The sequence below is a fragment of the Zootoca vivipara genome, chromosome 6 (genome assembly GCF_965207765.1).
Source record: "Zootoca vivipara chromosome 6, rZooViv2.hap1.1, whole genome shotgun sequence".
In the NCBI taxonomy this organism is placed as follows: Eukaryota; Metazoa; Chordata; class Lepidosauria; order Squamata; family Lacertidae; genus Zootoca; species Zootoca vivipara.
Window position 1 is genome coordinate 94081435 of NC_142589.1, and position 23461 is coordinate 94104895.

The following is a 23461-nucleotide window of genomic DNA, read 5'->3' on the forward strand; positions in this document are numbered from 1 at the left end:
TCCGAACAAATTGGGACGGCGAGAGGGAAGGGCCGAGGCAGCTCTGCTTCGGCCAAGAGGGGGGAAACGCGCCTTGAAATCCAGAGGGAGTCTCCCAAGGTCATCCAGCCTGACCCTCTGCAGGGGGGGGCAGAGAATTGGGAAATGACAGAGGGCTGTTCCAGGGAGGGAGATCTGATGCCCCCCCGATATCTAGCCCCCCCAGTAACTTAAGACCTGGTTTTCTCCTGTGGTTTTGCCAGCGGGAATCCCGGAAGCTCCCTTTTGTACCATATCAGATTGTCCGTTCGATCAAGTCCAGTCCTGTCAAGTCCAGTCCTGATTGACAGCAGCTGTCCTGGGTTTCAGGCAAGCAATCCCTCCCAGGATGCCATTGGAGGTTGAAGCCAGAACGTTCTGCATGCAGAGCACGTGATATTCCTTTACAGATAAAGTAAACTTAATAATAACAATAATTAATAATACTTATAGTTTATTATTTATACCCCGTCCATCTGGCCGCGGTTCCCCAGCCACTCTGGGCAGCTCCCAACAGAATATTAAAAACACAAACAAAACATCAAACATTAAAAACTTCCCTAAACAGGGCTGCCTTCAGGTGTCTTCTAAAAGTCAGATCGTTATTTATTTCCTTATTTCCTTGACATCTGATGGGAGGGCGCCACCACCGAGAAGGCCCTCTGCCTGGTTCCCGATAGCCTCGCTTCTCGCAGGGAGGGAACCGCCAGAAGGCCCTCGGAGGTGGACCCCGGTGTCTGGGGTAGAGACTCTCCTTCAGGGATAAAGGGCCATTTAGGGCTTTCAAGGTCAGCACCGACACTTTGAATTGTGCTCGGAAATGAACTGGGAGCCAATGTAGGTCTTTCAGGACCTGTGTTATGTGGTCTCGGCGGCCATTCCCAGTCACCAATCTAGTTGCCGCATTCTGGATTAGTTGCAGTTTCCGGGTCACCTTCAAAGGGAGCCCCACGGAGAGCGCATGGCAGTAGTCCAAGCGGGAGATAACGACATACTAAAGGGTCACTTCCCCCACATGTGAAGGCACGTTCTTGTGGACAGAGCGGACGAGACCAAAAGTGGGTCCAAGCAGTCAAGAAGGCAGTTTCCCCATGTGGTAGAGGGAAGTGAGAATCATAGAATCCTAGAGTTGGAAGAGACCACAAAGGCCATCCAGTCCAACCCCCTGCCAAGCAGGAAACACCATCAAAGCATTCTTGACATATGCCTGTCAAGCCTCTGCTTAAAGACCTCCAAAGAAGGAGACTCCGCCACACTCCTTGGCAGCAAATTCTACTGCCGAACAGCTCTTACTGTCAGGAAGTTCCTCCTAATGTTTAGGTGGAATCTTCTTTCTTGAAGTTTGAATCCATTGCTCTGTGTCCGCTTCTCTGGAGCAGCAGAAAACAATCTTTCACCCTCCTCCATATGAGGGGCAGGTGGGGGTTGTCCACCTGGGAAGGGAGCCATCTAGAAGAAGGAAAACTATTGATGGTAGACCTCCGCTGCCTTGAGGGATATTTTTTGGGAGAAGAAAAGGCTCAGGAGTAAACCCTACAGATATCCCGAGTGGAGTCCCTAAGGCGCTTGGATGGCGCCTCGTACGCCTCCTGCCGCCAAGCAGGTGCCAAACAGCTTTCCTTCAGACCCCTCACCTAGGCTGAGAGGGAGGTCTCGTTGCCTGGGCAGCCCAGGGCCCCCAGACACACTGCCCAGACTTGTGCCCCAGGGTGCTGCCAGCCCAGCAGTTTGACTTCACCCCCTGGAGGCAAACTCCATTGTCTCCCGAGAAAGGTGGATGGCAACGACGACAAAAATCAGGTGGGGGACCGCATCTCCTCCCAGCCATGACCCCTGACTTTTGGCCACAATGGCTGCTGGGAAGGATGGGAGTCCAACAAGACCTGTCAGGACATGAGTTTCCTGACCCCTAAGAGGAGGCAGCCCTTGCTCCCAGGAGGGAATTCCCTTTCCAAATACAGTCATACCTTGGTTTAAGTACACCTCGGTTTGAGTATTTTCAGGTTAAGTACTCCGTGGACCCGTCTGGAGTGAATTAATCCACTTTCCATTACTTTCAATGGGAAAGTTCGCTTCAGGTTAAGTACGCTTCAGTTTAAGTACTCTGCGGACCATCTGGAACGGATTAATCCACTTTCCATTACTTTCAATGGGAAAGTTCGCTTCAGGTTAAGTACGCTTCAGTTTAAGTACTCTGCGGAACATCTGGAACGGATTAATCCACTTTCCATTACTTTCAATGGGAAAGTTCATTTCAGGTTAAGTACGCTTCAGGTTAAGTACGGACTTCCAGAACCAATTACACTCATACTTTGGGTTAAGTACGCTTCAGGTTGAGTACTCCGCGGACCCGTCTGGAACGGATTAATCCACTTTCCATTTCTTCCGATGGGAAAGTACAGACTTCCGGAACCAATTGTGTTTGTAAACCAAGGTACCACTGTAGAGGCAGTTTTCCAATTATACATGCAGGGATACAGGCTTCCCTTTCCCTAATCCAGAGAAGATGCGCTGTGGCTTCAGCAGGCCGGGCCTATCGTAGCGTTGTTGCTTGCAGCGTAGGGAGGGGCAGCGCGGCACAGTGGTTAGCGTGTCGGTCAAAGGCCTCTGGGAGGCTTGAGTTCGAATCCCCACCACTTCCACTGCTAGGGTGTTTGCTGGGTGGCCTCCAGCTGGTCACTGTATCTCATAAGACGAGCCTTCTGGATCAGGCCAGCCAACATCCACTGGCCAACCAGGTGCCCTAATGGGAAGCATGGGTCCGAGTTCAAGGGGAACCCCTGCTCCAGAGGTTTCCAGCGACTGGTTTTCGGCAGTGCAGGTGGAACGCAGCTGTCCTGGATAGCACTGTATAGCCTTATCTTCCTCTTTGTCTAATCCGCTTTTAAAGCTTTCAGAATCGGTGGCCATTCCTGCCTCCTGTGGGAGGGTGTTCCACAGTTTAAGCGTGAAGAAGTCTGTCGTGACTCTTCTGAAATACTGACAATTCAGAGCATGTCCTTCAAAGGAATGTGTTGAGTAGCTTTTAGGAACCGGGGAAAGGCTGTAGCTCAGTGGTTGGGCAACTGCCTCTTGTGTCGAAGGTCCCAGGTTCAAATCCCGGCGTCTCCATTTGCAGTAACCGAGACAATTGCCTTTAGTGTACAGAATAAGTGCCGCCCAACTTCGGAATTTTGGTTAGAGAGTAGACTTCTTGCCATCAAACACGGAGAGAGCTTCTTGTAGGTAAGAAAACAATGAAGTTGCCTGTGTGATAGAAAAGGTTTCTCGTTGTAGCCTTAACTTTCTCACCTAGTGGGAGGCAGTTCCGTAGACCAACAGCAGTTGTTTCCCTCATCCAACAATCAGAGGGGGGGGGGAAGCTTTTTCTTTATCCAGGTTTTCCTGTGCCACGCAGGATTATATAAACCTCTATCCTGTCGCCACTTGCTCGCCTCTTTCTCAAAAGTCCCAAATGCCTCTACCTTTCCTTGCAGGGGCGTCGCTCTCGCCGCAGCCCGCCTTGCAGGGTTGTTGTGAGGTGGGCAATAAATACCACAACAACCTCAGTGCCAGCACCTACGGACCACCAGCAGCGCCGGTGTCAAGGATCCATAGTTTCTGGGATGTTTCTGTGCCACGAATAGATTTATTGGCGAAGTGTCCGATGTGCTAGAAGCACATTGCTATTGAATCGCCCTCCTTCACCTTCTTGCGATTCCTGCCCTTTAGTCAGCATTAAAGAGGGAAACTGCTTGCGTCTAGGGTTTCTTTCTTGGTGCGTGCGGGGGTTGAGTGTGGGTAGAGAATCGCAGAACCGTAGAGCTGGAAGGGACCCCTGAGGATCATCTAGTCCTACCCCCTCGAAAATGATTTCCAAAAATGCACGAATAATAATAATAATAATTTATTATTTATACCCCGCCCATCTGGCCGGGTTCCCCCAGCCACTCTGGGTGGCTTCCAACAAAACATTAAAATACAGAAATCCATCAAACATTAAAAGCTTCCCTAAACAGGGCTGCCTTAAGATGCCTTCTAAAGGTCTGGTAATTGTTATTCTCTTTGATCTCTGGTGGGAGGGCATTCCACAGGGTGGGCGCCACTACCGAGAAGGCCCTTTGCCTGGTTCCCTGTAACTTGGCTTCTCGTAGCGAGGGAACCGCCAGAAGGCCCTCGGCGCTAGATCTCAGTGTCCGGGCAGAACGATGGGAGAGGAGACGCTCCTTCAGGTATACTGGACCGAGGCCGTTTAGGGCTTTAAAGGTCAGCACCAACACTTTGAATTGTGCTCGGAAACGAGCTGTTCTATACGGCGATCGAACCTGGAAACTTGACATTACCAGGACCATGCTCTAATTGACTGAGCTATTTTCCCTCCCTCCAAGCATATCAATAATAAAATTATTATTCAGGTAGGTAGCCGTGTTGGTTTGAAGCAGTCAAAATATATATAAATTTTTTTTATTATTTCCAGTAGCACCGTAAAGACCAACAAAGTTTGTTCTGGGTATAAGCTTTATGTGTATCTGAAGAAGTGTGCGTGCACACAAAAGCTTATACCCAGAACAAACTTAGTTGGTCTCTAAGATGCTACTGGACAATTTTATATATAATTATTATTAATAATTTTAAGGGAGAGAAGGGGCTTCAGAGCATGGTTTTCTGAAATGCCTCCCTCTTTCTGTTAAACTTTTTGTGGCCAGATTTCACAGGGAGTAGAGCAGGGGTCAGCAGACTTTTTCAGTAGGGGGCCGGTCCACTGTCCCTCATACCTTGTGGGGGGCCAGACTATATTTTGAAAAAAATTATGAATGAATTCCTATGCCCCACAAATAACCAAGAGATGCATTTTAAATAAAAGGAAACATTCTACTCATGTAAAAACACCAGGCAGGCCCCACAAATAACCCAGAGGTGCATTTTAAATAAAAGAACACATTCTACTCATGTAAAAACATGCTGATTCCCAGACCATCCGCGGGCCGGATTTAGAAGGCAATTGGGCCGCATCCAGCCCACGGGCCTTAGTTTGGGAACCATAGCTGCCAAGTTTTCCCTTTTCTCGTGAGGAAGCCTATTCAGCATAATGGAAAATCCCTTAAAAAAAGGGATAACTTGGCAGCTATGTTGGGAACCCCTGGAGTAGAGATGCTCCACAGAGCAGTTTGCTAAACTGCTCTGTGAGGCTCCTCTCTGCTATCTCTTAAGCGGAATCCTTCCCTCCCATTCTGCTCGCTCGCTCACCTGCCTCCCTGTTTGCTGTTGGCCACGCAGGAGTTGACGTGGCCCCCTACTGGCCGAAAAACTGAACTTCAGTGTGACGACAGACTTACATTTCAATGGATATAGGAAGAAAGGATGGAGACACTAAAGTCCTAAGAATATTTGGTTAAAATGAATGGGGAAAGCTAGATAGTTATTCTTGTGTGTGTGTGTGTGTGTGTGTTTAAGTCAGTGGTGGCTAGTCCAATAGGGCAAATGGGACACTGCCCCACCAACCTCCGTTGTGTTTTGTAGGTCAAAACCAGCACTTTTGATTGGGTCCAGAAACTAAGTGGTACCCAGCTCAGTGGGGCCAGGATTCGCGTTATGTGCTCAGACTATTTTAGAGTCATAGAATTGTAGAGTTGCAAGAGGATCGTCTAGTTCTTTTTTTCTTTTTTGTACGGGGATCGAACCTGCAACCGTGGCGTTAGCAGCACCAAGCTTTAGCCGACTGACTGGCAAGTCCCTGGCTGCTGAATTCTGCACCAAACGCAGCTGATAACATTACAACCAGGGTCTTTTTTTTCAGCAAGACTCGCCGGAACTCAATGGTGGGCACCTCTGCCGTTCTAAGAGAACGAGGGAGGCGTTCATGGGGATTCCCTCTTTTTCTGGAAAAATAGCACTGACGATAACATTGCTGGGGGTGGGGGTATTTGCCACTAGAGAAATTCGTGGTCGAGGAAAAGGCTGTCGAAAGCCACTTGCCACAGGGGCTGTGCCCGCTCTCAGTGCTTTTGTGTTGCGTTTGCTGCAAGTCGCAGGAGACGGATTGCTTCAGCTGAGGTGTCCCCAAAAGAAGTCGAAAGCGTGCAGGCCGAAAGAAACCGAAAGATCCATCTTCTGCTGTCTTGAGGTGGTCTAATCTCTTTAGCAGGTCTGGGTCCTTGTTTCTGAAAGGGAGAGAAAAAAGAGAGACAAAGAGATCTGACCTCATGGCTATAGATAGCCAATGTGTAGAAAGAGATTTGCAGAAGTCCAGCTCTCCCCCCCCCCCCGCCCCCTCTCCCCTGGATGCTTGTAGGATGGAGTCACTGGACTGTGAGTGACGGCGCAAGGGTGGGTGGTGTCAGAAACCCGGAATGGGAGGCGATAGACAAATAGGAGAGGAACGGCTCCGAGGGAAGCTTGCTTTCCCCGCACGGCCGCTCGGACAGAAGGGTTTGGTGGCAGCCGTGCAAAACGATGGCCACAAGAGTTGTCTGCTTGGGGGGTGGGGTGGAGGAATGGAGCCAGGCTTTTGCTGAAAGCCCCCTGACTCGTCACCTAGGGCCGAGCCTCGTGTCCCCCAGGCGAGCAGCGGGTTGCAAGGAGGTTTTAGTAGCCGAGTTGTGTGTCGGCTCTCTCGGATAACTTGAGAAGACACTGTTGGATCAGGGCAATGGGATCGTCTTGCTCGGCATCCTGATCTCAGGGGGGCCAGCCACGTGCCCCCAAAGGGAAGCCCCGGAGCAGGACTCGAGTGCGAGAGCATCCAGCCGTTCTGGTGTTGCTGCCTGCGACGTATACTGCTCTCTGCAAGCGAAGGCCTCCTGCAGAAATCTTATTTAATAGGTCCATTCCATACAATACAGGAATCCAGCTTTTAGTGTCTGCCTTTTGCAAGCTTCTGGAGGACTTTCCTGGGTTTATTCATCATTTTAGGGACGCGGGTGGCACTGTGGGCTAGACCACCGAGCCTCTTGGGCTTGCCGATCGGAAGGTCGGCGGTTTGAATCCCCGAAACGGCGTGAGCTCCTGTTGCTCAGTCCCAGCTCCTGCCAACCTAGCAGTTCGAAAGCACGCCAGTGCGAGTAGATAAATAGGTACTGCTGCAGCGGGAAGGGAATCGCCGTTTCTGTGCGCTCTGGTTTCTGTCACGATGTTCTGTTGAGCCAGAAGCGGTTTAGTCCTGCTGGCCACATGACCCGGAAAGCTGTCTGTGGGCAAACACCAGCTCCCTCGGCCTGAAAGCAAGATGAGCGCCGCAACCCCATAGTCGTCTTTGACTGGACCCAGGTGGCGCTGTGGGTTAAACCACAGAGTCTAGGGCTTGCTGATCAGAAGGTTGGCGGTTCGAATCCCTGCAACGGGGTGAGCTCCCGTTGCTCGGTCCCAGCTCTTGCCAACCTAGCAGTTCGAAAGCACGTCAAAGTGCAAGTAGATAAATAGGGACCGCTCCGGCGGGAAGGTAAACGGTGTTTCCGTGCGCTGCTCTGGTTTGCCAGAAGCGGCTTTGTCATGCTGGCCACATGACCCGGAAGAACTGTTTGCGGACAAATGACGGCTCCCTCGGCCTATAGAGTGAGATGAGCGCCGCAACCCCAGAGTCGGACACGACTGGACCTGATGGTCAGGGGCCCCCTTTACCTTTACCTTTAACCATCCGGGGGTCTTTTACCCTTTTTTTTACCTATTGTGGCAGCCCCAACCCTCTGGAATAACTTACCAGGGACCGTGTCTGTTGCCTGTTTCGTTCCCTGCTAAGGACATTCCTTTTCTAACAAGCCTTTTTAGCAGAGATTTTACTTAGGCTGCACCTGTATTGGAATAGATTTTAAGACGTTTCCGAGATGTCTTCATTAATTGATGTTTGCTACCCTGGGATGACCTTGGGATATAAAATTAGCCGACCAGCCATATACCTTCGTCTTACTACCCGAACAGAATGTGCTCTCAGGAAATCGCTCGTTGGGCGAGTGTTTGCATAGCGAGTTGACCATTTCCATTGATTCCTATGAGGAAATTTATAAGCTGTTCCCGACCCTGGAACGTTGGCCCGGAAGTGATGAACAAACCCAGGAAAGTCCTCTGAAAGCTTGCAAAAGGCAAACAATATCTCCACCTCCCTCCCGCCGTGAAAGAGCTGCCACAGACCAGAAAAACAAAAAAGGGGGTAAAGCTTGTTTAGATTAAGGTTGCTTATTTCATTACAACACGCAGGTCTGGTTGTTTGGGTATCTGAATCTTCCGAGTGTACAGCAAGGTTTGCTTACTAATTCCTTGCATTTGGATGAGTGAATTTTCATATGGCAACAGTTTGGAAGGAGGGACGTCCCTTGACCAATTGCGTTCTTTCTGTGGCAGCCCTGTGGGGCTCAGGAGCCCTTCCCCACAGAGCTGGCAGCCCCTCACCCTTTTTCAAACACCTTCCCTTGGCCTCCTCTCTCCTCTCCTTGGGAGACCTCCGGGCAGCCGCTGGTCTCTGAGTTGCCCCAAAGAGAGGTTCCTCCTCACGCTGCCCCACAGGGGCCTGGGAAGAGGATGCCCCCAGCCTCAGTGGCCCAACGGAGACCGGCCAAAGGTGGACATGAGGCCAGCACCTTACCTGGGGGGGGGGAGGCAGCAACGGGCGCTGCCAGGCCTGCACGGCACAAAGGCTCCCCTTCAGCACCGGGCACTCAGCTCCCAGGCTGGCATTGCAGACAGCAAGGACAGGAAAGGCTGCCTGCCTGCCCAGCCTCCCACTAGTCTGTCCATTCCCAACGACAAGGGCTGGTGGACTGGCCAGCTGGGCTCCCTCACCAGCTTGCTTGCTTACTCCGAGGCTGCCCCAGCTCCTGGCCAGCCCCAGAGGCACCATTCGCCCGTGGAGGTTGTAGCCAGGGCTGCTGCAACAGACAGCCATGCAAACCTTTGGGAGGCAGAGACCATAGCTGCCAAGTTTTCCCTTTTCTCACGGGGAAGCCTATTCAGCATAAGGAAATTTCCCTTAAAAAAAGGGAGAACTTGGCAGCTACGGCAGAGACGCAAGAGGGCATTGGAGGAGGGAGGAAAGGAAAGAGGGATGGAGGCCAGGGTTGCCTGCGGCATTTCTGAGCATCATGCAAGGCTGGTGTTTGAAACACCCCTTGTTCTCGGTGCATTTTGCGACAGGGAATTTCATTAGCACGAGCAGTTTTTTGGGTTCTGGGCCCAGTACGGCTCCTAAGTTTACAGATTAAAGATTGCAGAGTGGAAGGAAAGGAGGACCCTTTTTCTGCCTCCCCATTTCCAGCTACTCCCTGAAGACTGGAGAAGAGACCCTCTTAATGATATTAGAATCATAGAATCATAGAGTTGGAAGAGACCACAAGGGCCATCCAGTCCAACCCCCTGCCAAGCAGGAAACACAATCAAAGCATTCTTGACAGATGCCTGTCAAGCCTCTGCTTAAAGACCTCCAAAGAAGGAGACTCCACCACACTCCTTGGCAGCAAATCCCACTGCCGAACAGCTCTTACTGTCAGGAAGTTCTTCCTAATGTCTAGGTGGAATCTTCTTTCTTGAAGTTTGAATCCATTGCTCCGTGTCCGCTTATTAGGGGTGTGGGCAGGGAAAAGACTAGACCATGTGAAAAATGAACGTAATATTTCAGTTGCAGTTCATTCATTTTCAGCTTTGCATTCTTGTTATAACAAAAGCATGCCCATACATTTCATTGTTACGCCCGTAACATAGCTTCAAGGTGCCATTTAGCTCCTCGCTTTCATATCTCGGTTTCTAAGATGTTCTTGGCCTCAGCCCAGTATCCCTGAAGTGGCCTCTCCACCCCCATCATCCAGCCCGGACACTGAGGTCTGAGGGCCTCCTGGCGGTTCCCTCCCTGCGAGAAGTGAAGTTACAGGGAACCAGGCAGAGGGCCTTCTCGGTGGTGGCGCCCGCCCTGTGGAACACCCTCCCGTCAGATGTCAAGGAGATAAACAACTACCTGACTTTTAGAAGACATCTGAAGGCAGCCTTGTTTAGGGAAGTTTTTAATGTCTGAAGTTTTGTTGTGTTTTTAATATTTTGTTGGGAGCCACTCAGGGTGGCTGGGGAAACCCAGCCAGATGGGCAGGGTATAAATAATAAATTATTATAATTTTTATAAGAATATTTAGAAAGCACAATGAGGTGATTCGGAAGTCAAAAATATTATTATTATTATTATTATTATTACTACTACTACTACTACAGTTCAAGGCATCCCAGGGTGCCACACTGGTTGAAAACCACTGTTTTAGGGCACCTCGGTGAGGACAAGACGCTAGAGCACATGACTCTTAATCTCAGGGTCATGGGTTCAAGTCCAACGTCGGGGAAAAGACCCCTGCATTGCAGGGGGTTGGGCTAGATGACCCTCGGGGTCCCTTCCACCTTTACGATTCTATGGTTCTATAACTAGCGGAGCCATTGGCTCTTCCTAGGGTCTTTCCCCCAATTGCAACAGCCCCAAACTGCATCTTACCCTGAGTTTCTCCTCCTCTATCCTTCCTCCTTTTTCCGCCCACCCCTTACCCCCCCGCCCCAAATTTCCTTAGCTTCTTCTCATGTCGTGGGGGCAGGCGGACGTGCACTTTTCAACTCCCGGAGACCTTTGTGGGGGGGCCGTGCTATGCCAGCCAACCTCCTGTGTACATCGTTGCTTCCTTGGCAGAAAAGGATGGCAGGCTATTTTTAAATCCAGGAGAGAGAGGGTGTGTGTGTGTGTGTGTGTGTGTTAATCTCCTCCCAGCCGGAGGTGTTTTCTCTTTTTTGGAAACCGCCTCGTTGGGGGTCCCAGCTGGAGGGGGGCGGCGATTGGGTGACAGATGGACCCTCCACGGGTGAGTAGGACCGCGGAGGGTGGGGAGATTTCAGCCAGGAAACAAGAGACCCATTATTATTCCCCCCCTGCCCAGAACAAGGAAGTTGTGCTTCCTGGTAGAATCCGCCCCCTCTGCGATTTGCTGGCCTCCCTGTGACTCTGATCTTGTGCCTTTCATGAAAAGCCGACAATTTTTTCCTCTGCAATCTCAAGACTTCTGAGAGGTTTTCCTTCCCCTCTTTGACTGCCCCACCCCTCCTTAACCCTAGGAAAAGTTTGCAAACCGCATCTTTAGGGAATAAATTCCCAAGCACATCGTGCTCCTCAAAGGCTTAACTTTGGCACCTGTCTCTAGCGCTGTGACTTCTGCTGAGAAAGTTCTCCTTTTTGAGCATGTGCAGAGTGATTATTCCATTCTGCCGGGTCACGCACTGCTTCAACGCTTGTAGGCAGTGATATCTGATCCTGGCTCTCTGTGCGTGTCATCTATCATGTGTCTGTGTATGACTGGGTCTGGGAGATACTTGATTTTGCATTTTAAACACGAAGACAGTGGCACCTTGGTTCTCAAACTTAATCTGTCCCGGAAGACTGTTCCAAAACCAAAGCGTTCCAAAACCAAGGCGTGCTTTTCCATGGAAAGTAATGCCGAGCGGATTAATCCATTCCAGACTTTTAAAAACAACCCCTAGAACAGCAGTGGAACATGAATTTTACTATGAACGAGACCATTGATCCATAAAATGAAAGCAATAAACAATGTACTGCAGTCACACAAGCAGTCCTTCCTTAGCTGAACTGGGTTCTACAAAGCGTCAAAAACACAAAATAAATAGCAAAAACAGACCGACCTCAGCATAATACTCAAATTGGAAGCGTAACACTCGAAACGAAGCACGTTCGGCTTCAAAAAAAAGTTTGCAAACCGGAACACGTTCTTCCGGGTTTGCAGTGTTTGGGTTCCAAGTTGTTTGAGTACCAAGGCGTTTGAGAACCAAGGTACCACTGTAATCCAATTTGCCACTACCCCATCCCGAAGTGAGTTGCAGCCGCCTGTGGAAATTCACACTTCCCTGAATCCGCGCCAACAATGTGTCCTTCCTCTCGTTGGGAAGGGAAGGCCTCTTTTAAATGGAAGCACCGGCCCATTTGCTGCTTCTAAGAGCAGCGATAGAAGAAGCTGCAGGCTTCTAGGTGGCCACCTAGTTCTGTATCTGGGAATCATAGAATCGTAGAGTTGGAAACTTAGGGAGCTGGGTATGTTTAGCCTGGAGAAGAGAAGGTTAAGGGGTGATATGATAGCCATGTTCAAATATATGAAAGGATGTCATATGGAGGATGGAGAAATATTGTTTTCTGCTGCTCCAAAGAAGCGGACACGGAGCAATGGATTCAAACTTCAAGAAAGAAGATTCCACCTAAACATTAGGAAGAACTTCCTGACAGTAAGAGCTGTTGGGCAGTGGAATTTGCTGCCAATGAGTGCGGTGGAGTCTCCTTCTTTGGAGGTCTTTAAGCAGAGGCTTGACAGGCATATGTCAGGAATGCTTTGATGGTGTTTCCTGCTTGGCAGGGGGTTGGACTGGATGGCCCTTGTGGTCTCTTCCAACTCTATGATTCTATGGAAGGGGCCCCCCAGGGGTCATCCAGTCTTCTACGGAAAAATCTAGGTGCGAGGCTGCTCAGCCACCCAGCTCGTTGGGCAGAGCCGGCGGGTCCCTGCGGAGCAAAGGAAGGAATCCATCCACCAACCACAACAAATAGCTGTAGACCTAAGTTTATTGTGCAACAGGTTCAAAGAGGAATTTTGAACCCCGAGGATGGAGTGATGAGGACTTTCAAAAGTTTCTATCTTATCCCAGCCTACAGTTCATTAAGCATCATCACTACATCAGAAAAGGGGAGGGTTATACATGATTAACATAGCAGGAATGTGTTGGGGCAACAGGCGGATACAGGATATGTATTGGGAAGTACGTTCTAAATACCTACTGCAAAAGAACAATAGGACTTTGGTTTGCATAGTCTGCCACCTGGGCAAGTCGGGTAGTCCCTTTCTCAAGGGCAAAATAGCCTTGGAATGGAGGAAACTGCCAAAGGAGTTGATTTTATATGATTTTTAAAGCTAGGCAACTTCCCTGAGCTGTCAAGTTGAAAGGATTCATGTATGCAGAACTAGCTAGCCTGGCCACACCTTGCTGTGGGTTTTTGTGTTAAAGGGACCTTTTTCTGTTAAAATGACCTTCAGAGTCTCCCTTTAGAGTCCCCTCACTTGCCCTGCCCAACCCCGACTCCCCTACTGTAAGTTTCAAAAATAAGACTCCCCCCTCACCACACCCCATTGCTTTGGCTGACTCAGAGTCCTACCTCCCCCCCATGGCTATGTGTTTGCCCCCCTCCCTTTGTTGTGCCTCATCCCAGTGCCCCCCCCATTGTGAAAGGCCCTATTCTGTTTGTTTTTGCCTGTGGTCTACTTAATTTTCCCTGCTTGGCAATGCTGCGGCCTATTGAAAAAGCCGGGCCTTGTTGCTGCCAAAGGACTGTTTTCAGTTGGTTGCTGTGGAATATTGTGATGTCATCTGGCGGCGCAGCTTTGGAGGCGGCAGGGTGCAATCTGCCTTTCTATTGGATGCTGCTGGAGTCTTCAGAGCTTCTGGTGGTGACGTTTAATTTGGGAGCCACTTTTTGTGTTTAATCATTACTTTAGGTGTGAAAGGTGTGGCTTTTTGGGGAAAAAATATGCCAGATCCCTCCCTGTTGGGCACGGAACATTGTGGTCAAATTTGTTACATTACGGTTCAGCAGTTACGGAGAAAGGCTGTGATCTCCGTGTGCGCAATGTCTACATTTTTATATATATAGATATTTGTAACATTTAACAACTTCAAAGATGTGCCCCCCCGTAATTTCCATAACAAGTCCAACCCCTGCAATGCAGTAGTAGTAGTAATAATAATAATAATAATAATAATAATAATAATAATAATAATAATACCGGTAATATATTTATACCCTGCCCCTCTGGAAAATCAGCCATAGCATCCACGACAGATGGCCATCCAACCTCTGCTTAAAAACCTCCCGGTGAAGGAGATTCTCGTAGTGGCCAACCACAACCCACAAGCAGGATTCGGGCGCCACGGCACTCACCCCTTTGTAGGGTTGCCATGTGTTGAAACGCAAAAAAGAGGACGCTAGGACGATTCTCCATTTAAATAGGTAAAGGTAAAGGACCCCTGGACGGTTATGTCCAGTCAAAGGCAGCTTTGGGGTTGCGGCGCTCATCTCGCTTTCAGGCTGAGGGAGCCGGTGTTTGTCCACAGATGGCTTTCTGGGACATGTGGCCAGCAGGACCGAACCGCTCCTGGCGCAACGGGACACTGTGACGGAATCCAGAGCGCATGGAAATGCCGGTTACCTTCCCGCCTATTTATCTACTTGCGCTGGCGTGCTTTCAAACCGCTAGGTTGGCAGGAGCAGGGACAGAGCAACGGGAGCTCACACCGTCATAGGAATCAAACCTCTGATCTTCCGATCGGCAAGCCCAAGAGGCTCGGTGGTTTAGACCACAGCGCCACCCACATCCCTCCTAGCAGTTCAAAAGCACACCTGTGCGAGTAGATAAATAGGTACCGCTGCGGTGGGAAGGTAAACGGCGTTGCCGTGCGCTCTGGTTTCCATCACAGTGTCCCGTTGCGCCAGAAGCGGTTTAGTCCTGCTGGCCACATGGGCCAGAAAGCTGTCGACAGACAAACGCCGCCTCCCTTGGCCTGAAAGCAAGATGAGCGCCGCAACCCCATAGTTGCCTTTGACTGGACTTAACCGTCCAGGGGTCCTTTACCTTTTAAATACCAGCCTATAGAAGCTGTGAGATATTGCTAAGGCAGGGGGCGGGGGCAGCAGAAGAGAAGAGGAAAGCAAGTCTTCTCAACCACCAGTGATTTCTGCGTCTCACCCCAAAAGTAGACAGTGGTACCTTGCAAGACGAATGCCCTGCAAGACGAATTTTTTGCAAGACGAATGCGTCTTGCGATCTGATGGTGACTCGCGAGACGAATTCATTTTGCGAAAAATACATCTTGCGAATCGCGGTTTCCCATAGGAATGCATCGAAATTTAATGAATGCGTTCCTATGGGCAAAAAAAGAGAAATTTCAATGCATTCCTATGGGAAACCGCGATTCGCAAGACGAATTTTTCGCAAGACGAATTGTCTCGCGGAACGAATTAAATTCCTCTTGCAAGGCACCACTGTAGTTTTAAAAATCCACCTGGATGGAAATTTTACCCCTGGAAAAAGAGGACACTGCAAACCTAGGCTGGGATTTAAAGGCGTTTAGAGGCCTCCCAACTGTGCAGAAAGGTGGGGGGGGCAACTCCAGCCGCCATCATGGTATGCTGGTTTCTGGGAGTTGGACGGGTGTTTTGTTTTTTGGGGGGTGGGGGTATCCCAGCTTGGGGAAGGCTGCAGCCCACCCCCACCCCATCCGTCACAGGGGTCGCTCGACGTTCCCAATTGCCTCCAGGCATCCGGCCCAGGTCTCTCGAAAGCGGATTAGCTCGACGCGGCATCCTTCTGGCGGGGCTAATCTGGCGGGAGGGAAAGTTGTCGGAGTAGCTGATCGGATTTCAAGCCCTGTCCTGGTTCATTGCTGATTCCCCCCCCCCAACTCCCGTCGCCTAATCCCTGGGCTGAACCCAGATTGGCACAGAGAGCTTTTAAAAGCTTTCCACCGTCCTGGGAGGTGGGAGGTGGTGCTAAAAGCTAGGCTGCGGAGGTTTATGGCAAGGCATTTCCGCCCCCCCTTCTCTTTGAGGAAAACAAAAGCCCAGAACGGGTAACACAAGTGGCACCCCCACCCCACCCCAAGACAGTGGGCTCCCATGTCCCAGTCTGGCCAACACTCAGGTATGGTTGGACTAGTCGTATCTTGGCTCTCGAACACCTTGGCTCCCGAGCATAGCAGCTCCCGAGCCATCAAAACCCGAAAGTGAGTGTTACGATTTTCGAACGATTTCCGGAAGCCGAACGTCTGGCGGCGGCTTCTGCAGCCAACCGGAAGCCGTGCTTCCGAATGTTTTGGAAGTCGAACGGACTTCCAGAACAGATTCTGTTCAACTTCCAAGGTACGGCTGTAGTTCCACAATGTGGTTGGTACTCCAGTTCCCAACACTGACTAATAATAATAATAATAATAATAATAATTTAAATATTATTATTTATATGACATCTGTGTGACTAGCATGCTTCAGCCAACCTGGGCAGGTTTCCAGCGAAATAGAAAAACACCGTAAAACACCAAACTTTTTTTTTAAAAAAAACTTCCCTAGAAAGGGCTACTGTTAGATGTCTTCTAAAAGTCCGTTTAACAATTGCAAACCCTCCGAGTGTCCCTATTTTCCAGGGATAGTTCTGGATTTACAGAAGCCGTCCCAGTTTCTGATTTCATCCTGGAATGTCTCGCTTTTTCTTAAAGTCCTATTTTCACTGGGGAAATATTGGAGGTGATGGAGTTATGTGACCCTCCGAGCCACAGAGATAAATAACTTTACATCCTTTAGAAGACATCTAAAGGCAGCCCTGGATAGGGAGGTTTTTAAATGTTTTATTATGTTTTCACATATTTTGGAAGCTGGGCAAATGTAATGTTCTTGTAATGTTCATGCTTTAAGAATATTTGTCTAAGCAATGGACCCAATCTTTTTTGACCCAGTCTCCCTGCCCCTCCCCCACCATCTGTGATATGGAAAATAAGAATAATACTGACCTTCCTTGCAGGGTTGTGAGTTAGGTAATTGCATACAAAGCGCTTGAAACTCCTGTAACAGCTGTACAAATGCTAAGCACTGTTGTTATTAAGAATAGCGTAAATATTTTTTGCTATCATCATGGCGACTTGTATTCCGAGGAGGTCATAACTTGAAATGGACCCATTGAAATATTAACCTGGTTGGATGCATCCCAGTATAATTATTGATGCAATAATAGCATCAATAAATAGCAACTAGGGTGTGATTCAGCTAGATTTTACTCAGAGTAGACCCACTGAATTGAATGGCATCCGCTCTGTTTACTTCAAATGGTCTACTTAGTTGAATATCCCCCCCCCCCCGAGTGTGTGTGTGTGCGTTTTATTTTTATTTCATAATATTTTTATTTCATTGAATTTTCAAAGGTTTCACATACTGTATATACTTCAATACATAATAAATTTGTTTTTTCCTGACTTCCCGCCCCATTTTCCAGGGTGTTTTAATTCCAACCACACCCCCCACCCCGCTGCACAATTTATTGTGCCAACATATCAAGACTGTATTCTCTAGTTCCTTGTCTTGCAGATATTTCAAATCCTGCTTCCGAGTTCATCAAGTGTACAGTGGTACCTCTGTTTATGAACACAATTGGTTCCGGAAGTCTGTTCATAAACTGAAGCGTTCATAAACTGAAGCGAACTTTCCCATTGAAAGTAATGGAAAGTGGATTGATCCGTTCCAGACGGGTCCGCGGAGTACTCAACCTGAAGCGTACTTGACCCGAAGCATGGGTGTAATTGGTTCCGGAAGTCTGTTCATAAACTGAAGCGTTCATAAACTGAAGCGAACTTTCCCATTGAAAGTAATGGAAAGTGAATTAATCCGTTCCAGATGGGTCTGCGGCGTTCCTAAACCGATAATTCGTAAACCGAGGTATTCATAAACCGAGGTTCCACTGTACTGCGTTTGGGGTTTTTTAAATGGAAGCTGAAATACCTAAGGATGATGCTGATGCTGAAATAAATACATTCTCAGTTCTCAGACTTAATCCGTTCCAGAGGTCTGTTCCAAAACCAAAGCGTTCCAAAACCAAGGCGCGCTTTCCCTTAGAAAGTCATGCAAAACGGATTAATCCATTCCAGGCTTTTAAAAACAACCCCTCAAACAGCAATTGAACATAAATTTTACTAATCTAACGAGACCATTTGGTCCATAAAATGAAAGCAAAAAAACAATGTACTGCAGTCACACATTCAATCCATCAGTTCCACGCAGTCACGAAAACAAAACGAAAAAGAGCCGCAAAAACAGAAACGCAAAATAAATAGCAAAAACAGGCAGACCTCAGCGTAATGCTCAAACCGGAAGCGTAACACTCAAAACGGAGCACGTTCGGCTTCCGAAAAAACGTTCGCAAACCGGAACACTTCCTTCCGGGTTTGCAGTGTTTGGGTTCCAAGTTGTTTGAGTACCAAGGCGTTTGAGAACCAAGGGACCACTGTAACGTCCCCTCCGGCAGGTGAAATCCTGTGTCTCTTGCCACGGTTTGTGCTTTTGCAGCGTTCTTGTTTAGGTTACTTATTATTATTATTCCCCTTATCTCGGCGCCTTTCTTGGGCTAGGAATGCAAGGCCACTGGGTTTGCCGAAGCAGGAAGGGTCCTGCCGAAGCCCAGGGTCCTTTGATCGTGCATGGCGGTTTGGTGGCGGTGTGTGTGTGTGTGTGTGTGTGTGTGGACCTTACAGTGGCGGATGCCTGAAACCTCCGTCGGGGGGGGGGGGGGATTATCCAAGACTGAGCACAGATGTACATGTCGGCTAATGAATTACTCCCAGCAGAGACCTCACCTGGCTTGACCTCCGCTTAGACTGCGCCCTGGCGAGGGAGAGCTGTCCTCTCGTGACCTTGCCGCCGGGAGCTGTGGCTTTTGTTGCATGACATCGCAGCCTCTTATCTCCCCAAACCTCCCCCCTCCAAACCTTGAGCAAAGGGGGGGGGCAAGCAGGAAACACGCAAATCCAAAACCGGGTACGTCGGTGGAAAGACAGTCAATGTCTTGTGCAAATTAGTATTCTTATCGTCGTTGTTGTTTTAGTTTACTGCCCTAAAGCCCCAGGGCCCATCTTCGTTTTGAAAACTCGCCATTACCGAGAAACACAATGGCATCTAATAAAATGTAACAGAAGTTCACGCAGCTGGTCAAATAAGCACTGGAATCATAGAATCGTAGAGTTGGAAGAGACCACAAGGGCAATCCAGTCCAACCCCCTGCCAAGCAGGAAACACCATCAAAGCATTCTTGACATATGCCTGTCAAGCCTCTGCTTAAAGACCTCCAAAGAAGGAGACTCCACCACACTCCTTGGCAGCAAATTCCACTGCCGAACAGCTCTTACTGTCAGGAAGTTCTTCCTAATGTTTAGGTGGAATCTTCTTTCTTGAGGTTTGAATCCATTGCTCCGTGTCCGCTTCTCTGGAGGAGCAGAAAAAAATCTTTCACTCTCCTCTATATGACATCCTTTGATATATTTGAACATGGCTATCATATCACCCCTTAACCTTCTCTTCTCCAGGCTAAACATACCCAGCTCCCTAAGCTGTTCCTCATAAGGCATCGTTTCCAGGCCTTTGACCATTTTGGTTGCCCTCCTCTGGACACGTTCCAGCTTGTCAGTATCAAATATTGGATGGGCTTTAAAAGAAGATTTGGGCAAATTCACGGAGGGAAAGAGCTCTTGAGGGCTGCTAGCCGCAATGGCTGTGCTCTCCCCCGCAGTCGGAGGCAGCTATGCTTCTGAATCTCAGTTGTTGGGAACCGCAGGAGGGGAGAGGGTGAGGCCACACCTGGAAAACCGTGCCCAGTTCTGGGTTCAAATCCTGATTTGTTGGGTTTGGGGGGGGGCTTCTTGGTTGGCCACTGCGAGAACAGGAGGCTGGACTAGGTGGGGCCACAGGACTGTCCCTGAGGACATGGGTGGCGCTGTGGTCTAAACCACTGAGAAGGTCGGGGGTTCGAATCCCCATGACGGGTGAGCTCCCATTGCTTCGCCCCAGCTCCTGCCAACCTAGCAGTTCGAAAGCATGCGAGCGCAAGTAGATAAATCGGCACCATTGCGGTGGGAAGGTAAAGGGTGTTTCCGTGCACTCTGGTTTCCGTCACAGTGTCCCACTGTTCTGCTGAGCCAGAAGCGGTTTAGTTCTGCTGGCCACATGACCCGGAAAGCTGTCTGCGGACAAGGGCTGGCTCCCTCGGCCTGAAAGTGAGATGAGCGCCGCAACCCCAAAGTCGCCTTTGACTGGACTTAACTGTCCCAGGGGTCCTTTACCTTTTTCTTTACCTTACCCAGGTTCAATGGACTTTTCTTCTTTAAGTTCTCAAAGCTCTTAACCGAGCTCAAGGTTGTCCTCTGAACTAGCCAGAGAATCAATCACAGCCTGTCCATCAAGGTTTGGAAAACAAGGCTTTAGTGCTGTCTTGCTCCCAAATGGCAACTAGATATTCTATTTTGACATCCGCAATCTTGGTTTAAGGAGCCATGTGGCGCCCGGCTTATATATCTGAGTTTCTAACCCCGGTTCCTCCATTCTCCATCTATTAAGAGGTATTTGTTCTCAGTGGAGAATGCCTCGTTGACAAAGAGGTATATCTCCATCTCTTGCATGTTGCTTCTTAGCATAGCTGCCAAGTTATCCCTTTTTTAAAGGGATTTTCCCTTATGCTGAATAGGCTTCCTCGTGAGAAAAGGGAAAACTTGGCAGCTATGCTTCTTAGATTGGGGATCGGGAACATCTGTAGCCTTCCAGATGTTGCTGGACTCTCCTCCTCCTCCTCAGTCATTGGCTGAGTGGGCTGGCTGGGAGTTGGAAAACATCTGGAGCAGCCCAGATGTTCCCCATACAGTATTTACTTTAAAGGTTTTGTCTACCAAGGGTGCTTCCGAATCTTGCCACGTCCTCCGTCCTCACGGCCCTCCCATAATAAGATCACAAGGTACTGTGGTTAAGCATGCCTAAAACGGCATATATTAAAGGAGACTTTGTACCAAAATGCAGGGCAGGACATTGTGTGTGTGTGTTGGGGGGGGGGGATTGCTTTGCAAAAATGTGGCTGCCGGGCAAAATTGCACAAGCAACGAACAGGTGTCGATAAACCTTCACTAAGACGCTGATGTATTTTTCCCGGGAACCTTATTAAAAAATATGAAAACTAATAAATAAATTTGCAAACTGAAATGGGGGAGGCAGAATTTAAGATGGGGAAAACAAAACAAGCCACTGAAATTGACAGGTTTTTTCGCTCCGTAACTGCTAGGGGGCTGGGAGACCAGGAAACTGCGTAGGGCAAGGCGAAGACATCGAGAAAGGGTTGAAGGATAGACATGCCCAATTAGCAGGGCAGCTGCTTGGCTTCATATTACCTGCCCTGGGAAAAGACAGCCTGGCAGCCTCTTTAGATGAGGAAAAGCCGTTTCCGTGGCGGGGGCCACGATTAACCCTTTCCCAGAATTCCTTGCTCCATTTCTTCCAAATCCCTCCCCTCCCCCCCCGGCCCGACCTGTGCGGTTTTCCTGATTGGAAATTAATTCAGCATTGAGAAACATGAAGCCTTGGCGGTGTGTGGGTGTGTGTGTTTGTGTGAGAATGTGGCCCTCCGCGCCTTTCTAACTGGCCCTCGTGAGTCTCCTACGGCCACCACACTCCTTGCCAGCTCTGCTCCACATTTCTGGCTGGGATGCCTCCTCTGATCATGGAATTCTAAAGCTGGAAGGTACCCCGTGGGGTCATCCGGTCCAACCCCCCGCAATGCAGGACCAAGCTGCTCTCGAACCCGCAGCCTTGGCATTTATCAGCACCACACTCCAACCAACAGAGCTACCCGGGCCCACGAACTCTTGCCGCCTGGGTGTGGGGATAGAAAAAAGCGTGTTCATGTACATTTGTGTAGAAAGTAGCTTACTGCGCATGGGCAAAATTTGCATCTTTTCCTCCGCCCACTTTTGCCTTCTGGACCCGCCCACTAAGGCCATGTGCCCCCCCCCCCGGAAGGTTTTGCAGGAGGGACTTCGCCCCCTGGGCTGATTAAACTTCCCCAGCTGAGAGAGAGAGAGAGAGAGAGAAAAAGGGAAATTTTTTGGGTGGGTGGGTGTGAGATGGAATCTGTAGTTACAGCGGTACCTTGGTTCTCGAACGGCTTGGCTTCCAAGCAAATCAGCGGCCAAATGCCGCAAACCTGGAAGTGAGTGTTCTGGATTGCCAACGTTTTCCGGAAGCCGAACGTCCAACGCGGCTTCCGAATGGCTGCAGGAGCTTCCTGCAGCCAGTCGGAAGCTGCGCCTTGGTTTCCGAACAGTTTCAGGAGTTGAGCGGGCTCCCGGAACGTATTAAGTTCGAGAACCAAGGCACCACTGTACAGTGGAACCTCGGTTTATGAACACCTCGGTTTACAAATTTTCGGTTTACGGACGCCGCAGACCCATCTGGAACGGATTAATTCACTTTCCATTACTTTCAGTGGGAAAGTTTGTTTCAGTTTATGAACGCTTCAGTTTATGAACAGACTTCCAGAACCAATTACACCCATGCTTCGGGTTAAGTACGCTTCAGGTTGAGTACTCCGCAGACCCGTCTGGAACGGATTAATCCACTTTCCATTACTTTCAATGAGAAAATTCGCTTCAGTTTATGAACGCTTCAGTTTATGAACAGACTTCCGGAACCAATTGTGTTCATAAACCGAGGCACCACTCTATGTGGAATTCTGCAAATCCTGGGAGGTCCGGCAATTTGGGCTGCTTCCTCTCTCTCTCTCTCTCTCTATCTCTATCTCTCTCGCCGGTGCCTCGGAGCGGATCGCTTCATTTCCACCAGCCCTGCCAAAACCTCCTCCGCCGCGGCAGGTTGGGAGAGCCGCAGGCTGTGGCATACGAGTGGAAACTGGGGCTCCGTCGGCTGCCCAAATCTGCCGCCTGAAGCCGCAGGCTCAGGGTGGGGCACAGAGGATAGGCGGGGGGGGGGGGGGGAGAGAGAGAAACGACATTTCCAGTCAACCCGCGCGGAGCCAAATTTTCTTGGCACGGCAGCAGGGCGGGGCGTTTGGCTGCTTGGTTTCTGACCAAATGCTCAATTACTCGTAAAGGGAAGCAGATTTCAAATTGTAGCTGGAAGTTCTTCTGAAGCGGCTGCTTGTTTTGTCCCGTCCTGTCCTGTCTGTATCCTGCCTCCTCCTCCCCCCCACGAGCTCAAGGTGCCTCCCGCTCCCCGTTTTCTTCCCACAACGGCCCTGCGGAGTAGGCCCAGCGGAGAGCAGGCAGCTGATGAACAGGAAAACTGTTTTATAGGGTCGCTGTGACTTGTCTAACTTGTAGAGCCGGTCTCTTGCAAATACTGTAGTGTTTCCCCAGCTGAGAAGACGAGAATAAAAGTTCCTTAGCTATAAGCTATGAGTGTGGGAGGGGTATTCTGGATCCTGTCCGCCGCCCCCCCCCATTGTTCTACTCACCCCTCTTTCAACACGGCAAGGGCAGATCTGCAATGAAACACACAAATCTGCTGCAAGTTTGGTTCAGATTCTGTGTCCAGACTAAACCAGGGGTACGCAGTTAGACTCTCAGCTCCCATTAGTTCCAACAGCCCAGTTCATGGTCAGGGAGGTTGGGAGTTCGAGTCCAGATACATCTGGAGGACCATGGGTTTGCTATTCACTGGTACCATTTCCATGCTGCATGTGAGAGGGAGGGGGATGGCTCTATGCAGAAGAGGCAATCCTTCCCAAGAGAGGGGAATGCCTCTTCTCAGAGCAGGCATGCACCTACCGAGATGTGCTTGGAGGAATGCCTCTACGCAGAAGAGGCAATCTTTCTCGAGAGAGGAGAATGCCTCTTCTCAGAGCGGGCATGCATCTACCCAGATATGTTT

At 49.6% G+C, this 23461-nt stretch overlaps 1 protein-coding gene across 9 annotated transcripts in view; it reads left to right on the forward strand.

The window, feature by feature from the left end:
- NFIC (nuclear factor I C) overlaps positions 1 to 23461 on the forward strand; it is a 119769-nt gene that overhangs the window by 20748 nt on the left and 75560 nt on the right. Inside the window, exon 1 of one of the 9 annotated variants that reach the window (XM_060275303.2) lies at positions 10717 to 10811. The exons of the other annotated variants lie outside the window; for them this stretch is intronic. Within the exon in view, the coding sequence (XP_060131286.1) occupies positions 10797 to 10811 (15 nt within the window). The 5' untranslated portion in view covers positions 10717 to 10796. Of the gene's footprint in view, positions 1 to 10716; positions 10812 to 23461 lie in introns of those variants that run through there. 9 annotated transcript variants of the gene reach the window in all.